Raw genomic sequence first — 24952 nt, forward strand, 5'->3', positions numbered from 1 at the left:
AACCAAAATAGCAAATAATTTAATCAACGTTTTTTATGTAAACAGAAAGATCAAGGTATCTAAGTAATCTGAGGCACAAGACCTTTTGGAGACTACACATCAACACCTAACTGCAACAAGCAAGTACCAGACTGAAAGTTGTACCCACTTATCAACAGAATCACTACTGCACTTTACTGCTCTAAAAAAACACTCCTCAGATCTTTTATGTTGTACTCTTACCCAGTTTAGGTTACAATTATCAGTTCTCTGACTTCACGATTTCTGAACTTCCAAAATAAAGTACTATGTATTAATGTAAATGCTAGATAGAAACACACATTTTAACAGAGTACTCAACACTTATTGCTCATCTTCACATACAACCATTAACTTGCCACCTATATTCTAACGATATCTTAAACTTTTTTCAACCAGTATTATCAGTATGTGTAAAATTCTTAAGAGTTGGTCCGTATTTAACATTGCAAACAAACAAACCTATTATATTTAAAGGCTGTACCAAACTAAGAGAATTTATAGAACACTAACAAGGAGTATTATCTAATGTCGGTGGCACTAGCGGTTAGTAAAAAATCATTTATGGTTGGTAAATTGAGAAGAAAATTGTTAATTAAATGTTCAACGTCAAACGTTAGAGCTTGATATAAAAATAATTGAATTTGTAAATGCTATTTATATGACCTCAACTCTTTAATGCGATATTTCTATTATTAATCTCAAAAAAAAAAAACACCAAGAATCAAATAACTTCAGAGCAGCAACCTACAGAACTCGTAAAACCTTTTAAGTTTAATATACAGACTAAGTGGTAATGGTAAAAATTTCAATTTAAAATCACAAAATTGAAGAAGAGGCATGTTCGTTTTTTATATAACGTACGTAGATTACCTATAACTAGACTTGATGATTTCTACATAGTTCATTTAATTAAAAAACAAAATGAAATTCTTGAACTAACCTGGGTCCAATGTCATCAGGAATGTTGTGTGTCTTTATTAATTTAAAGAACTGAGATCTCATCATTCCGAGGCGTTCAAATTGTCCCTGAATCAGGGTCCGAAAGAAAGAGAACACTAAATGTCGATTATCTTTACTAATGTTATCATTTACCATGTCTTCAAGTAAGGTCCAAAGTTTCACTACAGCATTCTACGTAAAAAAAAGTAACTTGATAGTAAATGTTTAAAGTTGGCAGAATTAAAGAATAGTACAATACTTACTTCTTCAAGTCGATTATTAATAACTGTTTCAAACAATTCTTTAATTGTTCTGATCCTAACATTAGTCGGTGATTCTGATGATAAATCTTTTTCTAATTCTACGGATAAAATGAAATCTTCTTTCTGGCGGTAACCACCTAATTAAAATAAAATGAAAAAATGAAAATATTAAAGATGTTACTTTCATCATTTGTAACCTTACTCGTAAAAAGTAATTACTTACCTTGTGTGCCTTTATTTAATCTGAAGAATTGTTTTAATTTATCGAAAGTTTTAATATCTTTATCTTTGGAACTCATTGCTGCATTTATTACACCATTACACTATACAGAGAAACGAGAACGTACACCTCGAAGCCTTCTCAAACACAGACTCCAAATTATTCATGCATTGACAAGACAAGATAAACATTTCTTTTCTCCCACCACAAGCTCTGTACCCGGGTTGTGAAAAACAACTTTTTGCGGCAAATTCAAAAATACAACAATCGTTTAATGAAGATGTTCAGAAAATAACCTATCAGCTTTAAATAAAATTTGACCCCTTCTTATCAAAACAAAATATCAATATTACATACTAACATATAGCTTCTCCTTTTTTACAATTATTAATCATTCATTTTATGATTTTCATAAAGTTAATCGTAGGTGACTATTCAAAATAAATTTTTTTTAATTTAATATTATTTATAGTATAATATTAATCTAACTTCAGTATCTCAAATTAAAATATATTTCTGTTTTTAATTTTTTTCTCTCAGGGTGTACAAACTGGAAAAGCTATAAATACAATAATCTAAGGAAAAACTTTTATTACAAAATTATTTAAGTTGTAATGGTAGGAGTAATCCACACGCTGGGGGAAAATAAACAACTAAACACTCTAAAAAAAAAACTAATTTCTTCGTTTCCATCTTCATTTAGCTTCAAAATGGAACTCAGCATCTCAAAAAAAACAAAAAAACGAATCAATAACTTTTTTGCCACGACTTACCAACCGCTTGAACAAATGAAATGGTTATTTGCTACATTTACAGAACATTTTATAGAAAGCTTTTTACCAAAATTGTGTTGGAATGATTGCCTTTTTTTTTATGACATCCCTATGTTCGCCTATACAAAATAAAAATTATAGTGTGACTCATACGTCTTTCTCTCAGTGCAATTCTTATGGCTGTAAATTACTATACTAAGTTGATTTTCAACAAATTCTAAATTTTAATAATATATACTAGTTATTTCACTGTAACAATTACGCATGAGGAAACCTAATAATTCTTACTAAAATTTCATTTAGAACTGAATTAATTAGTATGCTATTTTAATGTTCAGTTTGATTGGTTAATAAGAATAAGAAAATCATATAAACTTTAAAAACATTCGAGGAAATTCGCTCTACCAAAAAGGCCACTTTTTTTAAAAGCACAATTTTAGCAACTTTGTTCCTTGTTAACAATATACAAGACTTAGGTCGCATACAATACAATAAAATGTATTTAACTAAAGCGTAATCACCAACCTGTCGCCAAAAGTGGCTCAAATTTGCGTGTAAAATGTTTTCTACAAATATTGTAGATCTAAGTGCGAGAAACAGGAGTCTAAGCCTATTTTCGAAAAAATCTTCTTTAAGTGTTTCCGAAAATAGATTTTCATGATTCAGTAACTTTTGGGGGGCTATCGTATATAGTACAAACATACTGTAAATGGTATCCCCTTTCCTAAAAACCTTAAAGGACATAAAGGCATAGATTTCGATTGAAAATTCAAAATAGAAAACTTGACATGATCGGAAAAGAAATAAGTGAAAGTAATAAATAAAAACATTAGAAATACTGATGGTTAAAAAGAATACTCTCTTCAAATGATTCCATATTAATATCCCATATTTGTTTCATTATTCTTTGTGCCCTCCAAACATTCCTTATTAATTCGTTATTTAATATTCATATCCAAACTTTGTTTACAAATCGTAATTAATCTTTAGAAATGACCTGTCCTAAAAAAATTAAATTCATTTAAAATCCACTACTTTAGATAAAATATGTGAATGTAAATACATACATTGCTATTGTTTCATAATAGTTTTTGAACTATTTTTTAAAATTCGTAAAGCTTCTTGATAAAATATCTTTTAAAGTAGTAAATTAGTGCAGCAGGTTGATAAAGATCTGAACATGTTGAAAAAATTATTATGGAATAATAATCATATTGTGGCTCTTTTCTTTCCCTTACTAATCGAGTAAAGGGAAGTATTGTGATGGTTTCTAATTTGAATTTTCTATAGGAAACATCCCGCTTTAAGATTCCATTATTCGAAAAAAAATTGTTTTTAGAAAATAATTTGTATATTTATATGTGAATATAAATATTGCAAAAATCGTTGGATGCTCAAACTTAATATTTCGTTTGTGTACCCCCCATGGAACCGCTAGTAAATGAGCGATGAAAATCACTTGACAGTATCTCTTTACTGGATGGTTTTTCCGCTTATTTAAAAATTTTCAAACGATTTTCTCTTTAAACTTCGCACACTCATTGCAAACATTTTTTTTCGAGGGTCATCATTGCCCTTCAGTCTTTTTAATAAAAATTTCAAGCATGGTAAAAATTTAATTAAATAAACGGTAGAAAGACAAGGACGTTTGTTTTTTTTATCGAAAACAAACATCGAAAGACCATAAAAATTAAGAAAAATAATACCCATATCTTATGATTTTTATTTTACAGTTACACATGTAAATAAATCAACAAATATTCTTCACACGTGATACTACCATAGTAATATTGTAAAAAATAAATAAAATAATAATAAGCCTCAACTAATAAACAGATTAATATCACTAGAATTCGTAAAAAACGAAATAAAGGTAAACAAATGGCATTATGTCATTTTTGAAATATAGAGATAAATTCTTTAATCGAAATAAACATGAGAGTATTAAGAAAAGATATGTTGGGCAATTAAAGAATGTTGCTTCATGTACAGACTGTCGAGCTTGGAGTAGCAATCCACATATACAAAGGCAATACATTTTAGATAGCTTTACACATTCTGTAAGTAATAAATGCTTTTAATGTTGTTTTGCGTTAATTTTCAACGTAGATCTTTTAAATTGTTCGCGCAAAATGTTAAAATCCACAATTTTACTGTATTTTCGATTAAAATAATTTCAACTAACTTTCTGACTGGTTCTGTGGTGAGAACATAATAATAATAAGCAGTAGATACACAATCTATCAGTCGTTATATTTTTTCATTTTGACTGGTGCAGAATTTTTTATTCTCCCACTAGCGTCCCTGAGGGAATCCCAGTCTAACAAACATCTCTTACCTGTACTCCTAGCATTCATACAATTCACAAGGGTTGGTGTGCGCAACTACCTTGGTTTAGCGTCCTTACTCATAAGCTATCTCGATCTCATCTCACTCGTTAAATAGTTAACAGACTGGCTAGATTTATGCTCAATCACTAATACATCAGGAAGCCACAATAGATATCAATGGACTTGGCTTATAGTCACTCCCTTCATTTCCCAAATCTACCACTAAGTAAGTAAGTGGAGGTATTGCGATAATGAAGAAATTTTGAATTTTAAGTTTTCATCGGGAAAATTGCACGTTTTAAGATCGCATGAACACAAAAAATGGTGTTTACCAATTGGTTCTATGTGACTGTCTATGATCAGTACAACAAAAGCAGAAAACCGCAGAAAGATCAAATTTTTATTTGGGTTTGAGTAGTACCATGGTACATATCAAGATTAAATCCTAGAACCATCCTATAATAAAATATTGATTTAAACTTTTTTTAAATATTTCTCTCTCAAAATAATATTTTCTTAAATTAAGCTAGTTTACATTTTTTCAATCATCTTAAGAGATTTATTCTATAAAGTTTTTGTTGAAGAGTATTTTAAATTCCTTTTGTAAATTACGACCCCCCCCCAGAACCCCTAATTAATAAACCTTTTTCAATTTCAGTCAGTAGATCCTAATGAATTCCCCGCTAAAATTTCAACAGATTTTATCAAACTGTTTACAAAAAGATCAAACCTAAGACGAAGGAAACGTGCAGCACTTAGGAGATCGGTAACTGATGAAAAATTGGTAATAGTTTTGTTAAAATAACCTTTTTATGTTATTCATTACTTTGTCATGGTACATCGTTACTTAAAGAAAACTTTTTTTTGTTGGATTAAAGTATGAATTTCAGCAAAGAAATTCAAATAGTTTTGAAGAAGGTCGTTCTAGAGATGATGTCCTGGAATCGGCAAACGACCCGATAGAGATAAAAGTAAGATTTCTGAGTTTAATATTTTTTAATAATTTTTTTAAAAAATATTTCTCACATTTTTCATTTTTTTTTTTTTTTTTTTAGCCAAATAATGCACAGACTTCTGTAAACGTAGATGAAGAGATAGACAATTTAAGAAATTTAGTCCATGATTTAAGTGATCAAGTGTTTTATCTAGAAGATGTTAAAAAAGAGAATTTAATGTTACGAGCTAAACTAAACAGCAGCGACAGACAACAATTAATAACAGCTGAAGAGGAAATTACATATCTTTGTAGAAAATTAGATATTTACAGCGATATTGAAAAAAGGGTAACTTTCTTGTATGGGTAACTTTTACCAATAATTGTTGATAACCATGGGTTAGAGCCATACGAAAATTCTCAAGCAAGCCTCAATGTAGCTTGAAAGGGTGTTCCTTATTTTTCATTACGATTAAAAGAAACTAACTAACTTGCTCTAGCCTCTCATCGTAAAGCAGAAGACGTGGAGTGAATCTCCTCCTTCGGCCAGCAAAACTTGCAGTATTACCATTAACCAGATCCAGCAAACTCATATGCCTTTAAAGCTTAATTTAAGACAAGTCTGCCCGAAAAATCCTGACGAACTCATGGACTTTTACGACTGTTTTGAACAGGCACCCGTAGCAGAATAGATTTTTGAAGTAAGATAGTTCTAGAATGTTCCTAGCACTAATTAGATGGTAGAAATATGGAGTTGGTTTCCGTGACTTGTGAAACGGTTTTTCACCCTCTCTAATTAGGAAATGTCTCTTGTTCCAAGTCCTTAATTTAAGGACCTTTTACCCTTAAATTCTTCTAGGTACAGGGGACGAAATATACTGGCTTCAAATCTTCTTTGAACAATGGCAAACAAGAAGATTTTTATTGACTTACTTAGTTCAGATTAATGCTCAATCCTGGATTCAACTTTCTAGAACAGGGAGTTTCTTAGTTTACAAGAATATCGGCCACCTCCTTATTATTTCGTCTGTGAAATTCTAGCCTTAAATATGGGCAACCTTATTATTTCCCAAATATTGAGATCTGAGACATTCTTAAACTATTTTCGATTTTATGAGTTTTAATAGCATCTTTACCGTAATTTAAGATCACAACCAGGTTCCGATAGTAGGATAAAGCTTTAGATCCATTCAATTAAGTATCTCGTAATTAATTTTCTGTATTTTCCTTTTTTAATGTTGCAGTATGACGCATTGATGTCAGACAATAACGCCTTAAAGCTACAGTACAACGGTCTATTAAAGTCATTGCATGAACTACAAAAGGAAAAAGAAAATCTAATAAACGAATTACTAAAGAAAAATCATGAATTAACCGAGAGAAATTCAAGAGCTTTAGTAGTATCGAATGCAATAGTTGATAAAAAAAAATTAAAAGATAAACTAGAAGCTAGAGATGATAAAATTAAATTTTTATTGAGTATTGTGGAGAAACAAGAATTCGATTTACATGATATGACATTGGAAATGCAGAATTTAAGGGCAAATTTTTCTCATAAAGAAGTAAATAAGATTGTTTATTCGATAAATAGAAACCAATATCTTTCGATTGCAACCCTCTAAAAACCAGAGCGATAACAGTGATTCCGATAGCATCGAAAAAATTAAATATAAAATAAATCAAAGGGATAAAATTATGGATGTTAATCATATACTTTGCATGAACCTTTACACTCTCGCGCTCCAGACATATTTAGAGTTGATGATCCATTTGGGTATGCAGGGAATGGCTAACAATTGTCAATTCAATTTGGACACATTTAATTACCTTCTTGCGTTAGGACATATTTTACAAAGTGGTAGACACTTTTTCTTTTTTTTTTTTTTTTTAACTGCAGACCTCGTCTTCTCGAACACCATAAATATATTACATAATGCACTTACACAAATATCATTTCGATGTAAATGCTCTCAAGCTGAATAGAGCTTTCAAAATGTTCTCCGAAGGATAATTGATTGGTTCTCTCAAAGTTTCCAAGTTCCTCAGGTAGCCAAGTTCCAGTGTTAAGTATCCTTGAAGGGAATGAAGCGAACCTTTCAATAACTCCGCCCTCTTGATACGTTCCATCAGGTGATGTATCCTAATTTTTCTTCATTGAAACTTCCACAATTACAGGCTATTCAATGGAGCTTCTTCCTCGCCGCGACAGTTAGCATATAACTTCCGTTTAATTTCAAATTTACAAAACCCTACAAATGAAAGAGAATTGATTATTAATAAGGTTCAGTACTAGGGAAAGAACCTATTCTGTCCACTCCATATTTTTAATTTTCAATTTACATCTGTTTTATAACGCTTCTCTAAATGCCAATGATTATTGAAAATCATGGTATCACACTTATTTTACTTGGCTTAACTTTCAGTTAAGGCTCCTCAACATCCACATAGCAAAACGTAGGGATTGCAGATTCGAGCCCGGGATCTTCACTTTCTGTGAAGTACACCAACTTACCATGAAGCTTAACTCTTCCTAACAATATGCCTAAACATTTATTATCATTTTTATAATCAAAAGATTTTTTCTAAAACATTTTCAGGAAAAACTGTTAAGAAATATGACTCAATTAAAATCTGAACTTAAACAAGAAACAACTAAAGTTGAAAAACTTGAAAATCAACTTAGAGCCACTGAGGAATTGGTAAGGGAATTGGAAAGCCTACGAGATCAGTTTAGAATCTCAAATTGTACTCTAGCCGAGCACATTCACTCATACAAAAGGCAATTTACTACAATTCGTTCAGCTTCGGAAAATATGGTTACAGTAATAAAAAAATTACAATTTGATCTAAATGAAAAAGATAAACAAATTAAAAAACTCTCAATTTATCCACAATCATCCATATCTATTGTGTATTTTTCACATTTAGATTATGTATTAAACTCAATAGAAAATATGGAATATCCATCAGAAGATCTAGATAAAGCGTTAACATACATGAAACATATATTAAAAGAGATCAAAACGGAAATTTGGAAAACTGACATCACACCAGAATGTTTTCATATAAATAATGCAGCTAACCAAACTGACTGCACAATAATTGACAAATTTACCCAATATGATAAAACTATCTGTGAACAATGTATACAGACAATGATACCAAATGAATATATTATTAAATTTAATGAAGCACAAGTTTTAATAAAGAAATTAACAGCTTCAATAGAATCTCTAGAATCATCACTTTATCTAAAAGATGAGGAAATCAGCTCGTTGGAAGCGAAACTGATTGCTTGTATAGAAGAGAAAGCTGTGAAAATCTGTCAGGTTGAGCAGTTGAAACAACATAATTGCTCTTTGCAGGAACAGCTGCACAAAACAAATAAACAACTTGAAAATACAGACAATATGCTTATAAAGGCTGTGAGTGAACTAAATTCAGAGAAAACGTTAAGAGATTATAACAATTCTCTACTTTTGAACGCTTTGGATACTACATTTTCAGAATACAATAGTTATGTATCAGTATTAGAAACATTTATTAATTATAATGAGCAAAACGTTAACGTTATTTATAGTTTCTTTGTCAATGATATAAACTCTGAAAAGGAAAGTATCAATGAGATTAATAAAGATATTAATCAACTCACAACAGCAATGGACCAGGATAAGCTCATATCAGAAGAACTGTTGGCAAAGATGAACTTTTTAAAGAATGCCATCAATCAGCAAAATCAATATGTTGATATGATTGAGTCAAAACTGTCAATAGCTGAGAGCACCATTGAAGAACTGCCGACAACACAAACTGGAAGCGGTTATGTAGCTTCTGTAGAAGAGGCAACCGTAAATGTTCAACAACCAGATGAGGGAAAAGGATTGATTCCAGTGAAATCCTGCAATAAAAATCTACAGAAAATATTAAGACATTATAAACGTGTAAAACAAGACCATAAGAAAAAAATTCTTCAAATGCAAGTAAATTTAAGAAGAGTTAATAAATTTGTACATGATTTACAGAAAAAATTAAATCTATCAGAGAAAATTATTAATGATCTAAATACTATTGCTGATGAGTTAACAATTGAAAATAGATCACTGCAAGAAGAAAAATTAATTCTAATAAAAGATATTGAAGAATGCAATAACAATACGATGAAACTAAAATTAAACCTGGAAACTCTAGAAGTTAGAGATAAGCAACGTGAAGAGGATAAAAATAAAACGGAAGAAGCTTTGATAAAACTATTGAAAAAATTGAATAGATATAAAAATGAACTTCTCCACAGTAGAAAAGAAATACAAAAATTTAACAAGAGATATTTACAACAAGAAGAAAGATTAGATGCACAAGTGAATCTATTGAAGGAAAGAAATATTGAAAATTTGAAAATTATAGAAACTCTTAAACAACAATTGATAAATATACAGAAAATCCAGAAAGAAGAAGAGGAAGCTAAATCTAAATTGGTGCCTGTTTCGAATTCTGTACAAGTAAACATTGAGGACATGCATTTAAAGGAACTCAATCAAAGGGAATTACAAAGTATGAAAGAACATTACGATAGAGTCATCAAGACTATTGAAAAAGAATATACTATTGAAACTGAAAAAGCTCTCCGCCAACATTTAAACAATTTAAAATCCATGAAAGATTCATACGAAAGAGATATCAAATTTCTAAAGAAAACTCACAATGAAAATGTGGCCAAAATACAAACATTACATGAAGAAGAATTGTCAACATTAAAACTAGAAAAAGAATCTAAAATTGGCCAGGAAAAAGGTACAGCCGTAAATTTCTATCATCCAGAAATTGAAAAATTAAAACAAAATTATGTAAAATTATTGAACGAAAAAGAGGAACTTTTTATAAAAAAATTGGAAGAGGCTAAATTTCTTGAAAATGAAAGAAATTCAAAAGAGAAAGAAGTTGAAATTAAAAAAATAAAAAACGATATGCAAAAAAATATAAGAAAGATAAAGCGAAAATTTATTAAACATCAAAGAAACCTTAAAGAATTGTATGATCTTAAATTTACTAATTTAAATGACAAGTATAAGGTTCTTTTCGATGAAGAAATTAAAAAATTAACAACTACTAAAAATAAAATGGTCGATGATTGTACACAATGTGAGGATGATGCTAAGGCGTTTCTATGGAACGAAGATGATACTGTACCCGTAAAAGGTAAGCATTTTGTTGTTACTTTTATCCGTCGAAGAAAGCCATCATCACAGCTGATTTATCAGTTGGTGTAGAGAATTTTACTTCTACTATGTTTCTAATATACTACACACTTATAGAGTTTTTATAATTTAGAAATTATTTTGTTTTCTTCGGCAGTTATTGGTGTCGCAGTATATTGTGAATATACCTTACAGTCTTACCCTATTGAGCTTCTGAATGATAACTTCTTTTTTTTCCGAAGGATAACCAAATTACCCGATTCTGAAAACATTTCGGCTGGAGACCGTCAAGATGGTACAGGAGACATTGCTATTAACTTTTTATGGGATAAGCAATCGGTCATCTCAGGAGCTAGGGGAGAACTGACCCCTGGGTAGGGTTAAGCCTGGGTACTTTTTTTTTGTTAAAGAGTACTCAGCACTGAAACCAAATTTAACTACTGTGATTTCCACTGGTGGCAGATAAGATTACTTATTCTCTCTTAGCACTAGGGTATGGTATCCCACTTACTTTTTTTTTTTTTATATGGAATATTTTAGAATAATAAGGTGCGGTTATCCCTGACTTCCAACTCCTATATCTAAGAGCCTTACGGTGGCGTAGATAGCAGCACTAAGAGAGTGGTTATCCCCAGCTGCCCAGCTCTCTTCGTTTTCCTAGAACTTCCTTAAAGAATCTGGGTCGGTGGTTTCATTGACTGGGGAAGCTGTAAAATGAGTTGTCTCAGTAAATGCCATTACAGTTCATTTCAGGTATCAGTGCAGAATAGTCTGAAAGACTAAAAAAGAAAATAAATATAATGCCGGATAATTAACATAATACTGTTATTTTATAAATTTCTTGATGAGAAAGTATTTATTAAAACAGTTTTTTTTTTTTCAATTTTTGAAGAGAGCGCGTTGCAAAATTTTTCTCTCATCCCTAATTTACCCGATCTTGGCCAGGGAGATGCAGCAAGCATAAATCAAATTTTAGTGATGAATATTACTGCTGCATCAAAGCAAAATTCTGATATAATAACAGGCAAGGATATTCACGATGAAATTATGGTAAGTGTTTTTCTTTCTTTCTTTTTTTTAATTATTTTTTAATTTAAGATTAAAATGTACCCTGAAATATAACTATTTCTCTCTGTGTAACTATGTAAAGCAGAGTTAGCACAAAGAAGAAATTTCACAGTTTGCATTAAGAACTTATTATCTAGATTAAGGAGCGGTCATTGTTGCCTTCTCATTGCACTGCCGTCTCCAGATAGTGATTTCTTATAATACATCAATCAAAGCTGTACAGTGCGATGTAGAAGCTACAAGAAATATAAAATGGCGCTGTTAGACTGAACTTTTTTCAGATATTTTCGCTTCAGAGTCTTTAGTGCTGCTGTGCGCGTATGCAATATCAAGGATAAGGATTAACCTGTATGCATAAATTAGGATTAGGCCAGTCAGTATTAGGAGTTATTGTAAAAGGTGAAATCTCTTATGAATCAATTACGGGAGTAAAAGAAAAGACCCTGCTTTTTCTTGGAGCCATATTTCACTGCAATAGGAAACAAGAAAGACAAACTACTAGCTTCCTGCCAAATATGTAGGAATTTTAAGGTGACGTTTACAAAAAAAAAAGTACGACCATTCCGTTACTACATTTACAGCCAACAGTCTAAATCAGCCAAGTCACACCTAACCGCACACCTAAATAATCCGTTTATATTCACGTTCTTCACCAACACCGCAAAATTTAACAATAATTTACTCTGCTACTTTAAAACTAAGTTCTCTAATAAATCCTTCGCCCATAAATAAGCTCAGCTTCATATACTCTCACAAATATTGTGAACCAATAAGCGTGTGTTTTCGGGAGCCTTAATTCAATAAAAAGAGATTTCAGTCTGTAATGTCTAATCAAATTCCTTCACAGCAACTCTCTTTTCTCCAGTTAAATATTTGCAACAAGTACTCTACTGTATTTTGTAAGTGTTGTTTGTTACTAGGATACCCGTAAAAGGGCACCAAGATCCCTGAAGAATTAGCCCAGATTGTGACCATAGTAACACCCTTTCCTGTTTTTGTGAAACGCAATCGTTAATTTGAGTACTTCAACCACATCGATAAAAGCGGGGGAGGTTTCTTCTATTTGACATACATGGGATTGGCGCGATGTATCTTTTTTGGTTGTCTTGCCAGGGGAACAGGTCCTAAACATCAAATGTAATCGAATTCGTTGTAGCAAACTGTTCTTCTTCACTTCAGAGATTTGGTCTCGGATTTTTAACCATCATTAAGGTTTGATTCATCAATCTGGTGTAAGAATTTCCACTAAAGCTTCTATCATACGTTTCATTTTGAGCCAACAAGTCCAGTAAAATATTCTAGGTTCCCTCTCCAAACAGATTGAACTTTTAAAAAAACTGAACTTCAGATGACCTCTCACCTAGAGGCCAGAATAGTATTACGCATAAAATGAATTATTACTTTTTTTTTTCCATGTATACAGTTCAAGTATAAAAAAATTATGGCAAATGGTAGGAATTTGTTTCCGATGCCAGATGTTAAAGGCGATGAATTGTTCGAATCCACATCTTCCATAATGACTGAGCGTGGATTCTATTTAAATCGCATAAATGAACTAGAAATTGAATTATCTCACAAGGATCAACAAATCAAAAGAAATGGTACATTAAAAGTTATTATTTTTTAAAATTTTATCCTTTAAATTGATCATATATCAATCATATTTAGCATTTAAAACTTACTTATTTAAACTATTCATTTGTTTTCCGATTTAGCCGCCCTGTTGGAAAAGAAAATTAAAGAAGAACAGATGAAAACTAGGGAAATGGCTTCATTGCTCGACCAAGAAATGAATCACAGTAATGATATACAATGTAGGCTAGGTTTAGAATACAACAGATCTGAGCAACTACTACTTGAAAAAGAAGAATTAAAAAATAAATGTTCACAATTGGAAATTCGTATGGCGGAAGTCGAGTAAGACGGTCTTTTGATTAATTTTTAATTTCTATTGTAAACAATCTAATGAACTTCATTTCCATCCTTATTTCAATAGTTTCCTGTATAGCACGTATTATTTTTTTTTTTAAAGCGATAAGTGGGCACCCTTTTCCTCTCACAAAATGATTAAGGTTCCTGAAGTAGGTTGGAGTTCCAAAGTCAAATCAATACCAAAAATGACTTTTTCTGCCGATCCCTTCTAGTTCTAGTGTTCCTAAGAAGAAAAAACTCTCTTTAAACGAGGTCTAATATACGTAGATTCTGTGTTTACTGATCATCTTCATAAAAAATTTCCAGAACAGCCTCAGGAACAACTCATTGACAAGTTCACAATTAACCCTTCTCTCACTATGTTCTAGGAATGTTAGTACTATTTCCTTCACAAGCTTCTAAGCTGTGATATCTAGAATTACCTCCCCACGCCAAGCTGTTCAACGAAGGAATTAATAGGTTTTTTTTGTTGGTATAATTATCATCCTTATATTTGCTTATCCATTTTATTTTGTAGAGATATGCTGCAAAATGAAAAGACTAGATCTTTGACTTTAATGAATGAAATCGAGAAACTATCAACTCAAGGTGATCACGCGGATCAACTAGAATTGTCCCTTTTGGTAAGTTTCATCAATAAAAATTACTTTGTTGGTTGGAACATTGGTTTGTTTGGTCTTGAAAGTAGTTAACATGAAAAGTAAATAGTTTATTTCTCTGAAAAAGTCTCAGAAGAAAATCCATTTAGTAAAAAAAGAAGGTGTTTTACTTTTGGTTCTAGGATTTACTTCTAATTCTGCATTTCAGCAACAACTTATTTTTGAGTTGTTCAGTTCAAAATATTTTCTAAAAACCACTTTTTCGTACTAAGGAAAATTTCCTCAAAACGGATATTTCTGATGAAAACTAGAGATGGAAAATTTGAGATGGTAGCAAAACTTTCTTTACCCCTTAAGAGAAAGTTACAAGCGAAGCTTTGAAGAGCTACAAATTACTATAGTATCAAAAAAAAAATACTCACAAAATGCAATTTTCTGAGGCAATGTTTGCAAAAAATGATCTTTATAAAAAGAATTAAGGGATAATTTTTGTGGAAAAATTGGTTTTAGAGTAGTTCAGGGAAAGAATGGGCCCATCCCATCCCAATTTGGAGTATCATTTCAGCTTATTAATTCTACAATTTTGCTATTATAAAATATTATTAAAAATTAAATATGTTTTGCATTAAAAACATTTACAATACTAGACGACACATTCGTCGGAAGCTACTCTTAAACTCTTCACTTCGGACTTACAAGAACTTCCTACATCGACGAAAGCTTTACACTTGGACAACTCAATGTTAGCCTCATCCAACATCGACATTAACTAAAGCATCACTCGCTGACAGACATCAAATAAGTTTTTTCAATTCAATTTTTTTTTTTCAAATTGGAAACTGAAGTTAAATCTATCGAAAACGGAAGCAAAAATCTTTACTCTAAGAAAATTTCAGAACTAAGATCATTAACCATAACCGAAAAAATGTTTAGTTTTATCTCGACGTAACTCTGGTCCAAATGCTCCCCTTGGAAACTGCACAACACCTAGTAACACCTAGCAACATACTAACGAAACTATTTCAGTGGGTACTACGTATTGCACTAAACAAGCACCCTGATTCATTTTACCACACACATGCGATTTCACAGAGAACTAGACATTCGAGATATTCAAATTCACAAATTCACCATACTAACAATTTCCTCCAGTACCAGCCTACACTTCCTTCAGCTACAGACTACAGTATTTATTTATTTACTTCAATGTTTATATACTAAGAACTATCATTAAAAAACTTACTACTTAGCAAATCCACCCTTCAATCCACTGTAATTAACTAGATTCATTTTTAAGAAAATTTACTTTCCAGTATAATTATTTTTTCAATTGTATATTTGAATTACAGCGCTTAAGACATAAGCTTGATCAAGCACTGGACTGTGAAAAACGGCTCACTTTGGAGCTGAAAAAAGAGATGCAGCACAAGAAACAAATTGAGGCAATGTTAAGAATAAATGATATTACAGAAGCAAAAACAATTGCAACTAAGGTAAATATTACGATACAATAAAAATAAAAAATCTTATGTGCAAGAAATTGCGATTACAAAAATTATAGAAATAATATATTTACAAAAATAAAGAATTTTTGACGGTAAGAAAAAAGTAAAATATGACCACCTTATTGTGAAGAGAAATTTGTATTCAGTTGAATAGAAATAGTGACAAACAAAAAATTTAACAGAACAATAATAAATTAAATATTCCTGTTTAAACTGAAAAAACGAACTCTGCAAATATTAAATAAAAATATTTGTAAATTACTTTTTAAATGGTTGAAATTAATAGTAATAATGCATATATGGAAGTTGCAATCATAGTCAACAAAAAAAGTATAAATAGTGCAGCAAGCTTAACTGATACTGTCTTAATTTTAAAAATCAGAAATCATACTTGTAAAAAATAGTGTATTGTATTAAGGTATATTAAGGAAAGCAACTTAATTTTAACTTAGCCCATTTATTTTGTGGATTAGGTATTGTAATAATCTACAGTGGAGTCTCGGTTATCCGTCAACCTTTTATCCGTCTATTCCAATTAACCACCGTCACTCTCCTCAGTATTTAAAAATTTAAAAAAAAAAATTATGTTGCAGACATTGTATTCATTAATTTTAATACACAATAGAATGAATTGAATAATGAAAGATACCTAAACTTTAAGGCTTAAGCGTATAAACGTATAAAATATGTATACCAGTTAATGCAAAGTTTTATACACGTTAAACAAAAGAATCTGGAAATTTTCCTGTTTTTTCCATTATCCGTCTATTCGACTATCCGTCACTTGTCCGGTCCCGGTCATGACGGATAACCGAGACTCCACTGTACCAGTATTTAATTGACTAAAGAAACTCTAGCATTATCAATTCGGGAACACAGTGCGATCATTGTAAGACAATCTAAATTTTGCAATAATTATATATGACTATACATTTAATAACCAGAAATATTATCAAAGTCTTACTCCCCCAGCTATTGTGTTGGAACCACCAACAGTTTCAACCAATTTTCTCATAAATTAGCAAACTTTAAAGCTAGCAACAACTAGATCAATGAATTATAAGCAAATATTAGGATACACACTTAGATATGCTGGACTTAATCAATTATTAGTATAAAGTGATATGCCAATAATCCATTATTATTTTATAAAGGTTTTTCTTGGGAGAAAAATCAATATTGCAGAGTTTAGTATTTAGTGTTCGCCTAGGTGGAAACCAAGAAAATAGTTAGTGTTGAATACTATCTAGGTAAACATTTCTGTTTGCTCAATACTATAATTTTAAATTTTATTTTCTTATTTCAGAGTTCTGCATCCAAATGTGATTCAGATCTCAAAGTAATCTTCATACAACAATGTGGAATTTTACATACCTGGAGTAAGCAAATTCCGTAAAAAGAAGTATTTTTTAAAAAAGGATGGTATGTGCTATTTTGGATATTTGTTGAAATTTTCTCGTCAAAAAAGGAAATTATGGCTGTTGATAATTTGCTCACTTTTTGGAAAAGACAAGCCAACAATGCGGATGATATGCTTTTCTCATGTACCCTTGTGGTTGGGATAATTATACTTGTACACGCAATTTTTTTTTTATATTGTTATTATGATTAAAAATTTGTCACGTCGTATTTATTTATATTCCTATATTGATATGTTAAGTTTCTAACACTTAGGAATTTAAAATTGTTTAGCGTAAAAACGTTATAATCAATTTAATTTTGATGTGGAGATTAATGTAGATAAGTCAGTATAATAAAAAAATATTGTTTTACTAGTAAAGCATATCTAAAAACTTTCAAAGACCACCCATTTCGTTACTTTAATTTATGGACTTTACAATTTTACGAGATCAGCTAATTTTCCTTTCGAGCTGCGATTTCAAACCGTACGCTATTCCAAAGCTTGCGCTTCGTAGCTTATCATCTAATCCTGGACTTGAAACTCACAGCTATTCAAATAACTGAAACGTGAAATAACCTGATCGCCGACAACCTAAACAAAGATCTGAACTTCATCTCAAGCCCTAATCAATCCGTCAGATCAGTCCTAATTATTAGATACCACACTAGATGACACCTCAATGAAGAAAGAATTGGCTTACTCAAAATAATAAACTGTTAAAATATCGTTTTGAGAGCTAAAATAAAGCAATTTGTTTTTGAAAAGATCAAAATTATTTAAAACTTTTAATTAAAACGTAAATCCCTTGGAGGAAAGTGGACTGTTCATATCCTGAAGAATCTTGGCGACTAAATACTTAGTACTGACATCTCCAACATTCACAGAATACACACAGGACTTGGAGACATATTTACTATCACCAATTATTTGGGCCTAGCTCACTAAATGGCAAACTATCGTGGTATGATCTAACTAAAATTCACACTATTTCATTTTGTTTTGTATATAATACTAACAGTTAAGGCGCCACGGTAGCCGTACGGTTAGAGGCGAGACCTGCAAAGCTAATACATACCCTTACACAACTGTCCTACCGGACAGTTTTAATTGTGGTACTGGGTTCGATTCCCGGTCTAGGACTTGGGTTTTTATTTAAAGGTTAAGAGAAATTTATAGTAAATTACGTTTGCTAGTCGCCTCCGTCCACGACACCTAATTGGTGAGGTAAAGCCCGCCTGAAAAAATAGGCATTACTTTACTTTAATACTAACATTTAAAGGATCCACAATAAATCCTTTAGAACGTCCGCTTTGTAAAAACCTTCCCTCTACATCTTTAATCTAGCAAGTACAACTATTGAGGAGATTTGTTAGTGGCATAGTAAAATACATGAATGGAGCTGGCTAATTAAGACAAGTTAGAAATCTGAAACGGTTGTAAGTAGTTCGTATCTTTAAGAAAACAATTTTTTTCGAATCTCTTCGGAAAAGATTAAATAATGACTTGCTATTATTGTCATTAAAACTTGAATGGTAAAAATTAAACAAAAAAAATGCTTACATGTATCAACTCATAAGGTACTTCTATAAAGTGTAGTAGCTCTTTAATGTAATGTAGGTTTTATTTTGACAACACATTTAACAAAAAGAGAGTATTGAATTTGGCATCAGTAAATATGCATTAACATACTTTATTTTAAGAAGAACCAGTCACTTGTTCTTTATTAACAAGAGAAGTTCACATAACGTTCTCTGGCCTATCTTCCCAAATGTAACAGGTTATCACCAATTACCTCCTATACTGTTATCCGCAAATGGTTGGTCGAGGATATTTTCAGATAAAAACTCAGCATTTGAAAAGCTATTAGGTTCTCAAAATCTGTCTTGCAGAAACGAATTTTTATATTGTAAATTTATAAACCATTTGTTAACAAAACATTTTTTGAAGTTATGTGAGTATTAGGTATGTTATTTTTTTGTTTTATGATCTTAATTGGTTTTTATATTTTGTTTTTAAATAACAGTTAAAAAGTTTAAGTACAGCATTAACGGTAGATATTTAAATTTAAAGAAACTACTCTCATTCGAAGATTCTTATTAAACGTCTAGTTTTACAATACCAGATATTAGATATTATTAGTACCAGATATTAGCGTTTTCAGTTCCTTAGGAATATTTGGGACAGAATTGCATTATAGTCTTGCCTTGAAGTTTATCTGAAGGACGTGGGAAGTTCCCTGATATTGTGTTTCTAAACTCCGAATCTTAAATTAATGCGCGCTTTGTTATTTTATAATGCTTTAGATAAGTGAGTGAGTGATTTTTTTAACTCTTGTTTAATTGTTAATTGCAAACAAGATACACACAGTTCGCCCTGCGTTATATTTCTTGGGTTTCCCGTTTAAGGCAAAGAATTAGTCTCATTTTAATTTTTATCAACGAGTAGCAATAAGGAAGTGTTACACCTTTTCATCTTACTTGAGGTTAGTGAAGGAGTTTTAATATGTGGTTCGTTTATAATTAATGGTTATAAATATGGTCGGAATAGATTACTAAAAAACAAATAAGCTAATCTACGTTTACTTCATCACTATTGATAGTAGATAATGCAATGTGAATGTATCACACAAATTGTGTAAATTTGAACAGTTAACAAGTATATTGAAATTACTAAAATTGCCTAAGAATTTCTATTAAATTCCCCTGCAAAAACTGCTGTAATTTGCTACTCTATTTCTTTACTGTTAAAAGGGAATTGCTAGTTTTGATTAGGTTGGATCATGAGGACGGACCTATTCTCAGGTGCAGCCAAATGAGGTTTATTGAGCTAACGCCTTAGGTCCTTTTTTTCCTAGGAGGTCCAGGTATTTCCCACAAGTTAATTTATACTATGTCCACCACATATCCTTGACTGCTTGCAGAATGAATGATAGTATGATCACCAATAAATGAATTCGGTTGCCTGAATTTGTAGATCCTGTAAACCCAAATAGTTGCCCATATCAGTTACCTCTACAGGCATATAACCACTATATTGTCGTGGTTACGCAAAAATTATTATTATTTTAGTTAAAATCTGGCATTCAGTTCTTCGGGAAACCTTAAAAACTTTTAGCTATCCCTCTTCATAAACAATAGAAGTACTAAAAACGATTGAATTGGAATCACATAAAATAAAAAGTAATCTTCATGTGATGAGAATAATTTTGTCAATGCCAAAGTGGTAACGTATTTGTATTACTTTTACATTGTATTCTAATAATTATTATTTTTCTTGCAGTTCACCTTTCTGAAATCATTCCAAAACATTTTAACATGTACAAATCTGGATGGATTACTTCAAATAGTGTACCGACAGCAGTGAGAACCTGGGGAAATTGGATTGAAGATAAAAATGAAAATGACAGTATATTACTTTTCATTCCTGGCAATCCTGGTATAACGGATTTTTATAAGAAATTTTTACTAACACTACATAAACTAATGAACATTCCAGTTTGGGTTCTCTGTCATGCAGGTTAGTTAATTTAGTTATTTATGTGTAAATAAATTCACTGTAGATAACCCAACCGACTCAAAGACTACTCTCTAAGCACCTACTAGCAGATGATACTGCTATCTTTTATTCTGGTCCAGATTCAGATAGTATTCATCGCTGCAGATGTCCCAATTACTCCTCAAAGACTATCTTCACCAACTACGCAGATGAAAGTACCATCGATTCTTCTCACACAGAACCACCTTTCAAACTTTTTAGAAAAACTGTTTATAAAATGGAGGATAAAAATTAATGTAAGAGGTGCCAGAATGTTACTTCAAACCTCGCAAAATAAGTTTACCTTTTGTATATTTCAAGATTTCTTTCCAAACCTTTGATGTTGAACACCACAAAAGACGTGGAAACCATATAAACTATGGTCGGCAGACTAAAGTACATAAGTCAGAAATAACAATTTTCACATAAGTCATCTTATGTGCTTTAGGTACATCCTTAAGTGTTTATCATTATTGAATGTAAAAAAGAACGTTTTTGATTTCGGTGACATACACTATGGAGATTGACTTATTTGCTTTGGTACGATTTTGAGTAAAAAAAAAAAATCAACAATAATAACTCAATTCTTTGACTTCTGTGCTTTAGTCTGCCAACCCTAGATCTATGACTTAAAAGATAACAAATAAACATACACTAAAGACTTCTAAAAAAGGCTTTTATACAAGAAACGTCTCATGTGCATAGCACTCATTAAACGATTTTGACTTACTACTTTAAAGTTTGTGGTTCCACCGACCGTTCCAACCTTTATCACCTCCAAACTTAAAAATCCAAAAACTTCTGACGCATCCATCAACACTCCATTTTATTTTATCCCTATATATATCAAGAAACAAGATAAACTTAAAATCTTTTACCTTTTTATATTAAACTTCGATTCCTGGAATTCCCAACTTCCACACCTACAGGACAGCCGCCCCTCATCCCGTATGCTTCCTGACAACCCTCCCAGTAGTCTGTTTTATTTATTTATTGCTAATTTAGTTATTATGTCTACAATTACAATTGTGAATTTCAGTAAGATGAGTAAATAAACAAATAAAAATTGCAAAAGTAATTGTGTTTACTATTTTGAAATTTATTTTTTAGGGAATCAAGTTCCACCTGCTAAAGAAAACTTAGTTTTGCCATCAATAAAGAGTAATCCAGATTTTTACAATTTTAAAGGACAGGTAAAGCATAAAAAAGACTTTATATCAACTTATATTCCAGAATATAAAAATATTTATTTAATTGGGCATTCAGTTGGTGCTAAAGTCTGTGTAGAATTGATGAAAGATCCGAATTTTGCAAACAGAGTTAAACAGGTGCATTTAGTGACTCCAACTTTACAGCATATCGCTAACACACCAAATGGAGCATTTTTTCGAGTATTTTTAAGAAGAATTGCACCACTCCTGATTTCTTTGGCTTGGGTAAGTTGTTTATAATAATAGTGCATTTTGTTTTTTTGTTTTGTTAATAATGTATGTGCCTGTTTCATATAACTTGAAGAGAAAATTGAAAATTGCCATCTTAATCAGCGCGAATGATACTCTTTTTGTATAATTTTTACATAGTTGAGAAATGCTAAGGAACTTGAATTCTTTCCTATTCTTTTCATTCAACTTGAACTAAGTGTGACAGATATAAAATTAAGAATGCTTTAAAGTCTTGCTGGTACGCTGTATTTGTTCTGTTGATATCCTTGATCATAAATAGATCAAGTGAGATCTATGACTTGTTTTCCTCCTATCCCTTGGTACTTTTGCTTTTGTCGTCCCTGTAATAAAGTAACAGTTTTACTGCCTTTTTGATACTGTTTATTGTTATGATTAATACTTTTTTTTTTTTTATGGTACACCAATGTTCCATCAAATGCGGAACCCAATTTGAGAACTATTTAAGTCAGGAAATAAATCTTTGATTTTTCCGTTTAAATTATTGCATAGTTATATGTTTTCTAGTATCGTTGTAAGTGCAAGTATAAAAATTAGATTTTGTTTTGTTCCAGATATTTACATTCCTACCTTTCAAAATCAGAGCGTTTTTACTTTACGCTTTTGTAATAATATACTCAGCGTCCTTAAAAATAGAATCATGTTGTGTAAGTGGTCTGCTGAAACTCTTTACGCCACAAGTGTTAAAATATGTTTTCTTTTTGGCTAGTGATGAAATGGTTGAAATAAAGGAACTTGATAAAGACGTAAGTTTTTTTTGTTACTTTCTTGATTTCCTTTTTTCCCGGCAAAACTATTTACATTTTTATTTTTTTTATCATTTTCTAAGGTATACGAACAGAACTGTGATAAAATGTACGCATATTATTTACCAAATGATCGGTGGGCTCCACTTTATCAATATGAGAATCTAAGAAAGACCCATCCTAATGTGGAGTGTAAAATGCTAGAAGCATCTATTGCGCATTCATTTGTTTTCAACTCGTCGGAAAAGATAGCTACTTTATTGGCAGAAGAAATCAAGAGGAATATGTAGCTTCTTTAAACAGCGATAGTAAATAGTAATTATTTTCAAAATACTCTCTACTATGTTAGTATCTGAAGCTTAGAGAAGAGCGGTGGAGGTGTTTCCAAGAAAAATCCTAAATTTCCTAGAAATAATTTTCTGAAAACTTATGACTTTTATTAAATAAGGAAAAACAAATCACTGATGTAATTTTTTTTTAAATAATTCTAAAACACAAGTATGAAACCACATTCTTACAATTCAAGATTACCCAGTTAAGTAATACACTCCTTGTGAGTGAGCTGAACTCTTCAAACAAATCTTCTCTGCAATCGATCATCCATCCAGCTCCCGGAAATATTTTTAAATATATATTCTGTACACTTGAGCGGAATAGTCTAAAGATGATCTTTTCAGACGGAAGTCTGTGAGCCACTTCTTTAGAGAACTTAGCGTTCTTACGAGTATCCCAGCCAAACAGTGAACCCTGACAACTGAAGTACTCATACAGAAATCACAGACCAGAGCTAGGTAGTGTAATTCCTAAACTTTAAGGGACCCTTGCTAAAACTGTTGCTCATCAAGAATCGCTTAATCTCAGAGTACATTATAATAATTAGAAAAGCCTAATTTCTGTCGAAAAACACAAATTCTCTTGGGAAACTGGAAAATCTAGGTGGATTTTCACTTCTGTACTTGATCTTCATCAACACTATTTCTGACATTGAAGTTCACGACTTTTACAAACCCAATTTTTTGGTCTTTTTATTTATCAAAAAAGAAATATTAATAATATTAAATATTTATATTATATTATAAAAAGTACATATTGTAATTCTAGATAAATAGCGTGCAAATCATAATTTGAACTAACAAAGTGTTTAAACGTGACTAGAAATCACGAATTGATACCATGTCTTTCATTTAAGATGAATGATTAACATCAAGAAATATTTTTACGGCTCGTTTTAACAATCAAGAAATATAAACGCTGTATTTTTTAAATTCCTTACCTTTGAATTTTAGTTGAAGATTTTGTACATTAGATTACAAATTTTTATTTTTGTATGTTTTATAATATTTTACATTTATTTTCTATTTCATTGTTGTAATTTGTTATTAATAAATCTTTTATATTTAATTATGTTTTCATAAACACCCTGAATTCATAATTTGAAAAAATAAATTAAATAAATAAATAAAAATACTCATTTTATATTGAACGTTTAAAATTGAGCTAATATGCTTAAGTAAATTTGAAGTGATTTTGGGTGAATTTCAATCAATTTGTTGGTCGCCAGGCGCCTCAGTCGTCTCTGTGGACGGATTGTAAAAAAATGCAACAAGATTCGGAAAGTTCAGATCGATTGATAAGTTTGACGATTAATATTAAAAGGAGCATTCTGGTTAGCGTAATCAGATTGTTTTAGATCTTTTTGCTGTATCGTATAGTTCGAATACGTATTTCTATACTAATGCAAGAAGACATATATTTTATAGATGAAGAACAGTACATTGTTCAGTACGGTTACTATAGAGGGAAGTCTAAAATTGCAGTTCCTAAAAATCAGAAATCAATTATCCAGCCAAATGTTTCTAATAGAACTAAGGGGCTTACATGTGTACCAATGAAAATGAAGTAGCCATTTATCAGGAAATAAATTGAAAGGAAAAAAATGTATCCGAAAAGTTGCACTTTCTGGTTTTGTGATATTGAATTTGACCGTAACTTTAGTATCTGGAATCCCGATAGTATCCAAACGAAGTAAGAATT

The 24952-nt window shown here is 31.0% G+C and overlaps 3 protein-coding genes across 8 annotated transcripts in view; 2 read left to right on the top strand and 1 right to left on the bottom strand.

Annotated features, from left to right (window-relative positions):
• Nucleotides 1–18885, bottom strand: part of gig (TSC complex subunit tuberin) — a 36780-nt gene extending 17895 nt beyond the window's left edge. For 2 of the 4 annotated variants that reach the window (XM_074140758.1, XM_074140757.1), the window contains exons 1-3: nt 1447–1745; nt 1224–1360; nt 962–1152 (exon numbers count right to left, since the gene is read on the bottom strand). In XM_074140758.1, the coding sequence (XP_073996859.1) occupies nt 962–1152; nt 1224–1360; nt 1447–1522 (404 nt within the window). In that variant the 5' untranslated portion in view covers nt 1523–1745. Of the gene's footprint in view, nt 1–961; nt 1153–1223; nt 1361–1446; nt 1746–7423; nt 7730–9132; nt 9273–18738 lie in introns of those variants that run through there. The other 2 variants (XM_074140760.1, XM_074140759.1) reach the window with 2 other exon arrangements.
• LOC141460592 (uncharacterized) lies at nt 3984–17497 on the top strand. Its single transcript, XM_074140761.1, has 12 exons — nt 3984–4276; nt 5205–5330; nt 5425–5517; nt 5602–5829; nt 6725–7042; nt 8078–10673; nt 11565–11722; nt 13164–13341; nt 13456–13657; nt 14190–14295; nt 15621–15764; nt 17083–17497. The coding sequence occupies exons 1-12, from the start codon at nt 4106–4108 to the stop codon at nt 17170–17172; spliced, it is 4410 nt and encodes a 1469-aa protein (XP_073996862.1). The 5' UTR covers nt 3984–4105; the 3' UTR covers nt 17173–17497.
• A 97-nt stretch (nt 18886–18982) lies between the features above and the next one.
• On the top strand, nt 18983–23971 carry LOC141460595 (lipid droplet-associated hydrolase-like). Of its 3 annotated transcripts, none has more exons than XM_074140766.1 (5): nt 18983–19140; nt 20458–20694; nt 21823–22148; nt 22727–22918; nt 23002–23971. In XM_074140766.1, exons 2-5 carry the CDS (start codon nt 20493–20495, stop codon nt 23206–23208), a joined length of 927 nt encoding a protein of 308 aa, XP_073996867.1. In that variant the 5' UTR covers nt 18983–19140; nt 20458–20492; the 3' UTR covers nt 23209–23971. The 3 variants fall into 3 exon arrangements, with proteins under 3 accessions (XP_073996867.1, XP_073996868.1, XP_073996869.1); XM_074140767.1 differs by having other exon boundaries at nt 18985–19129; XM_074140768.1 differs by lacking the exon at nt 18983–19140 and adding an exon at nt 19382–19660.
• The last annotated feature ends 981 nt before the right edge of the window (nt 23972–24952 follow it).

Source organism: Rhodnius prolixus, unplaced genomic scaffold, assembly GCF_049639745.1.
Source record: "Rhodnius prolixus isolate KJV_2025 unplaced genomic scaffold, Rpr scaffold_6, whole genome shotgun sequence".
Taxonomy (NCBI): Eukaryota; Metazoa; Arthropoda; class Insecta; order Hemiptera; family Reduviidae; genus Rhodnius; species Rhodnius prolixus.

Bases quoted from the DNA above. Each gene is read 5' to 3' on its own strand.
- LOC141460592 (XM_074140761.1), top strand. From the start codon at position 4,106: ATGTCATTTTTGAAATATAGAGATAAATTCTTTAATCGAAATAAACAT. The intron at 4,277-5,204 runs GTAAGTAATAAA...TTTCAATTTCAG, and splicing joins TAGATAGCTTTACACATTCT to TCAGTAGATCCTAATGAATT. The intron at 14,296-15,620 runs GTAAGTTTCATC...TTTGAATTACAG, and splicing joins AACTAGAATTGTCCCTTTTG to CGCTTAAGACATAAGCTTGA.
- LOC141460595 (XM_074140766.1), top strand. From the start codon at position 20,493: ATGTACAAATCTGGATGGATTACTTCAAATAGTGTACCGACAGCAGTG. The intron at 20,695-21,822 runs GTTAGTTAATTT...TTTATTTTTTAG, and splicing joins TTGGGTTCTCTGTCATGCAG to GGAATCAAGTTCCACCTGCT. The intron at 22,149-22,726 runs GTAAGTTGTTTA...GTTTTGTTCCAG, and splicing joins TCCTGATTTCTTTGGCTTGG to ATATTTACATTCCTACCTTT.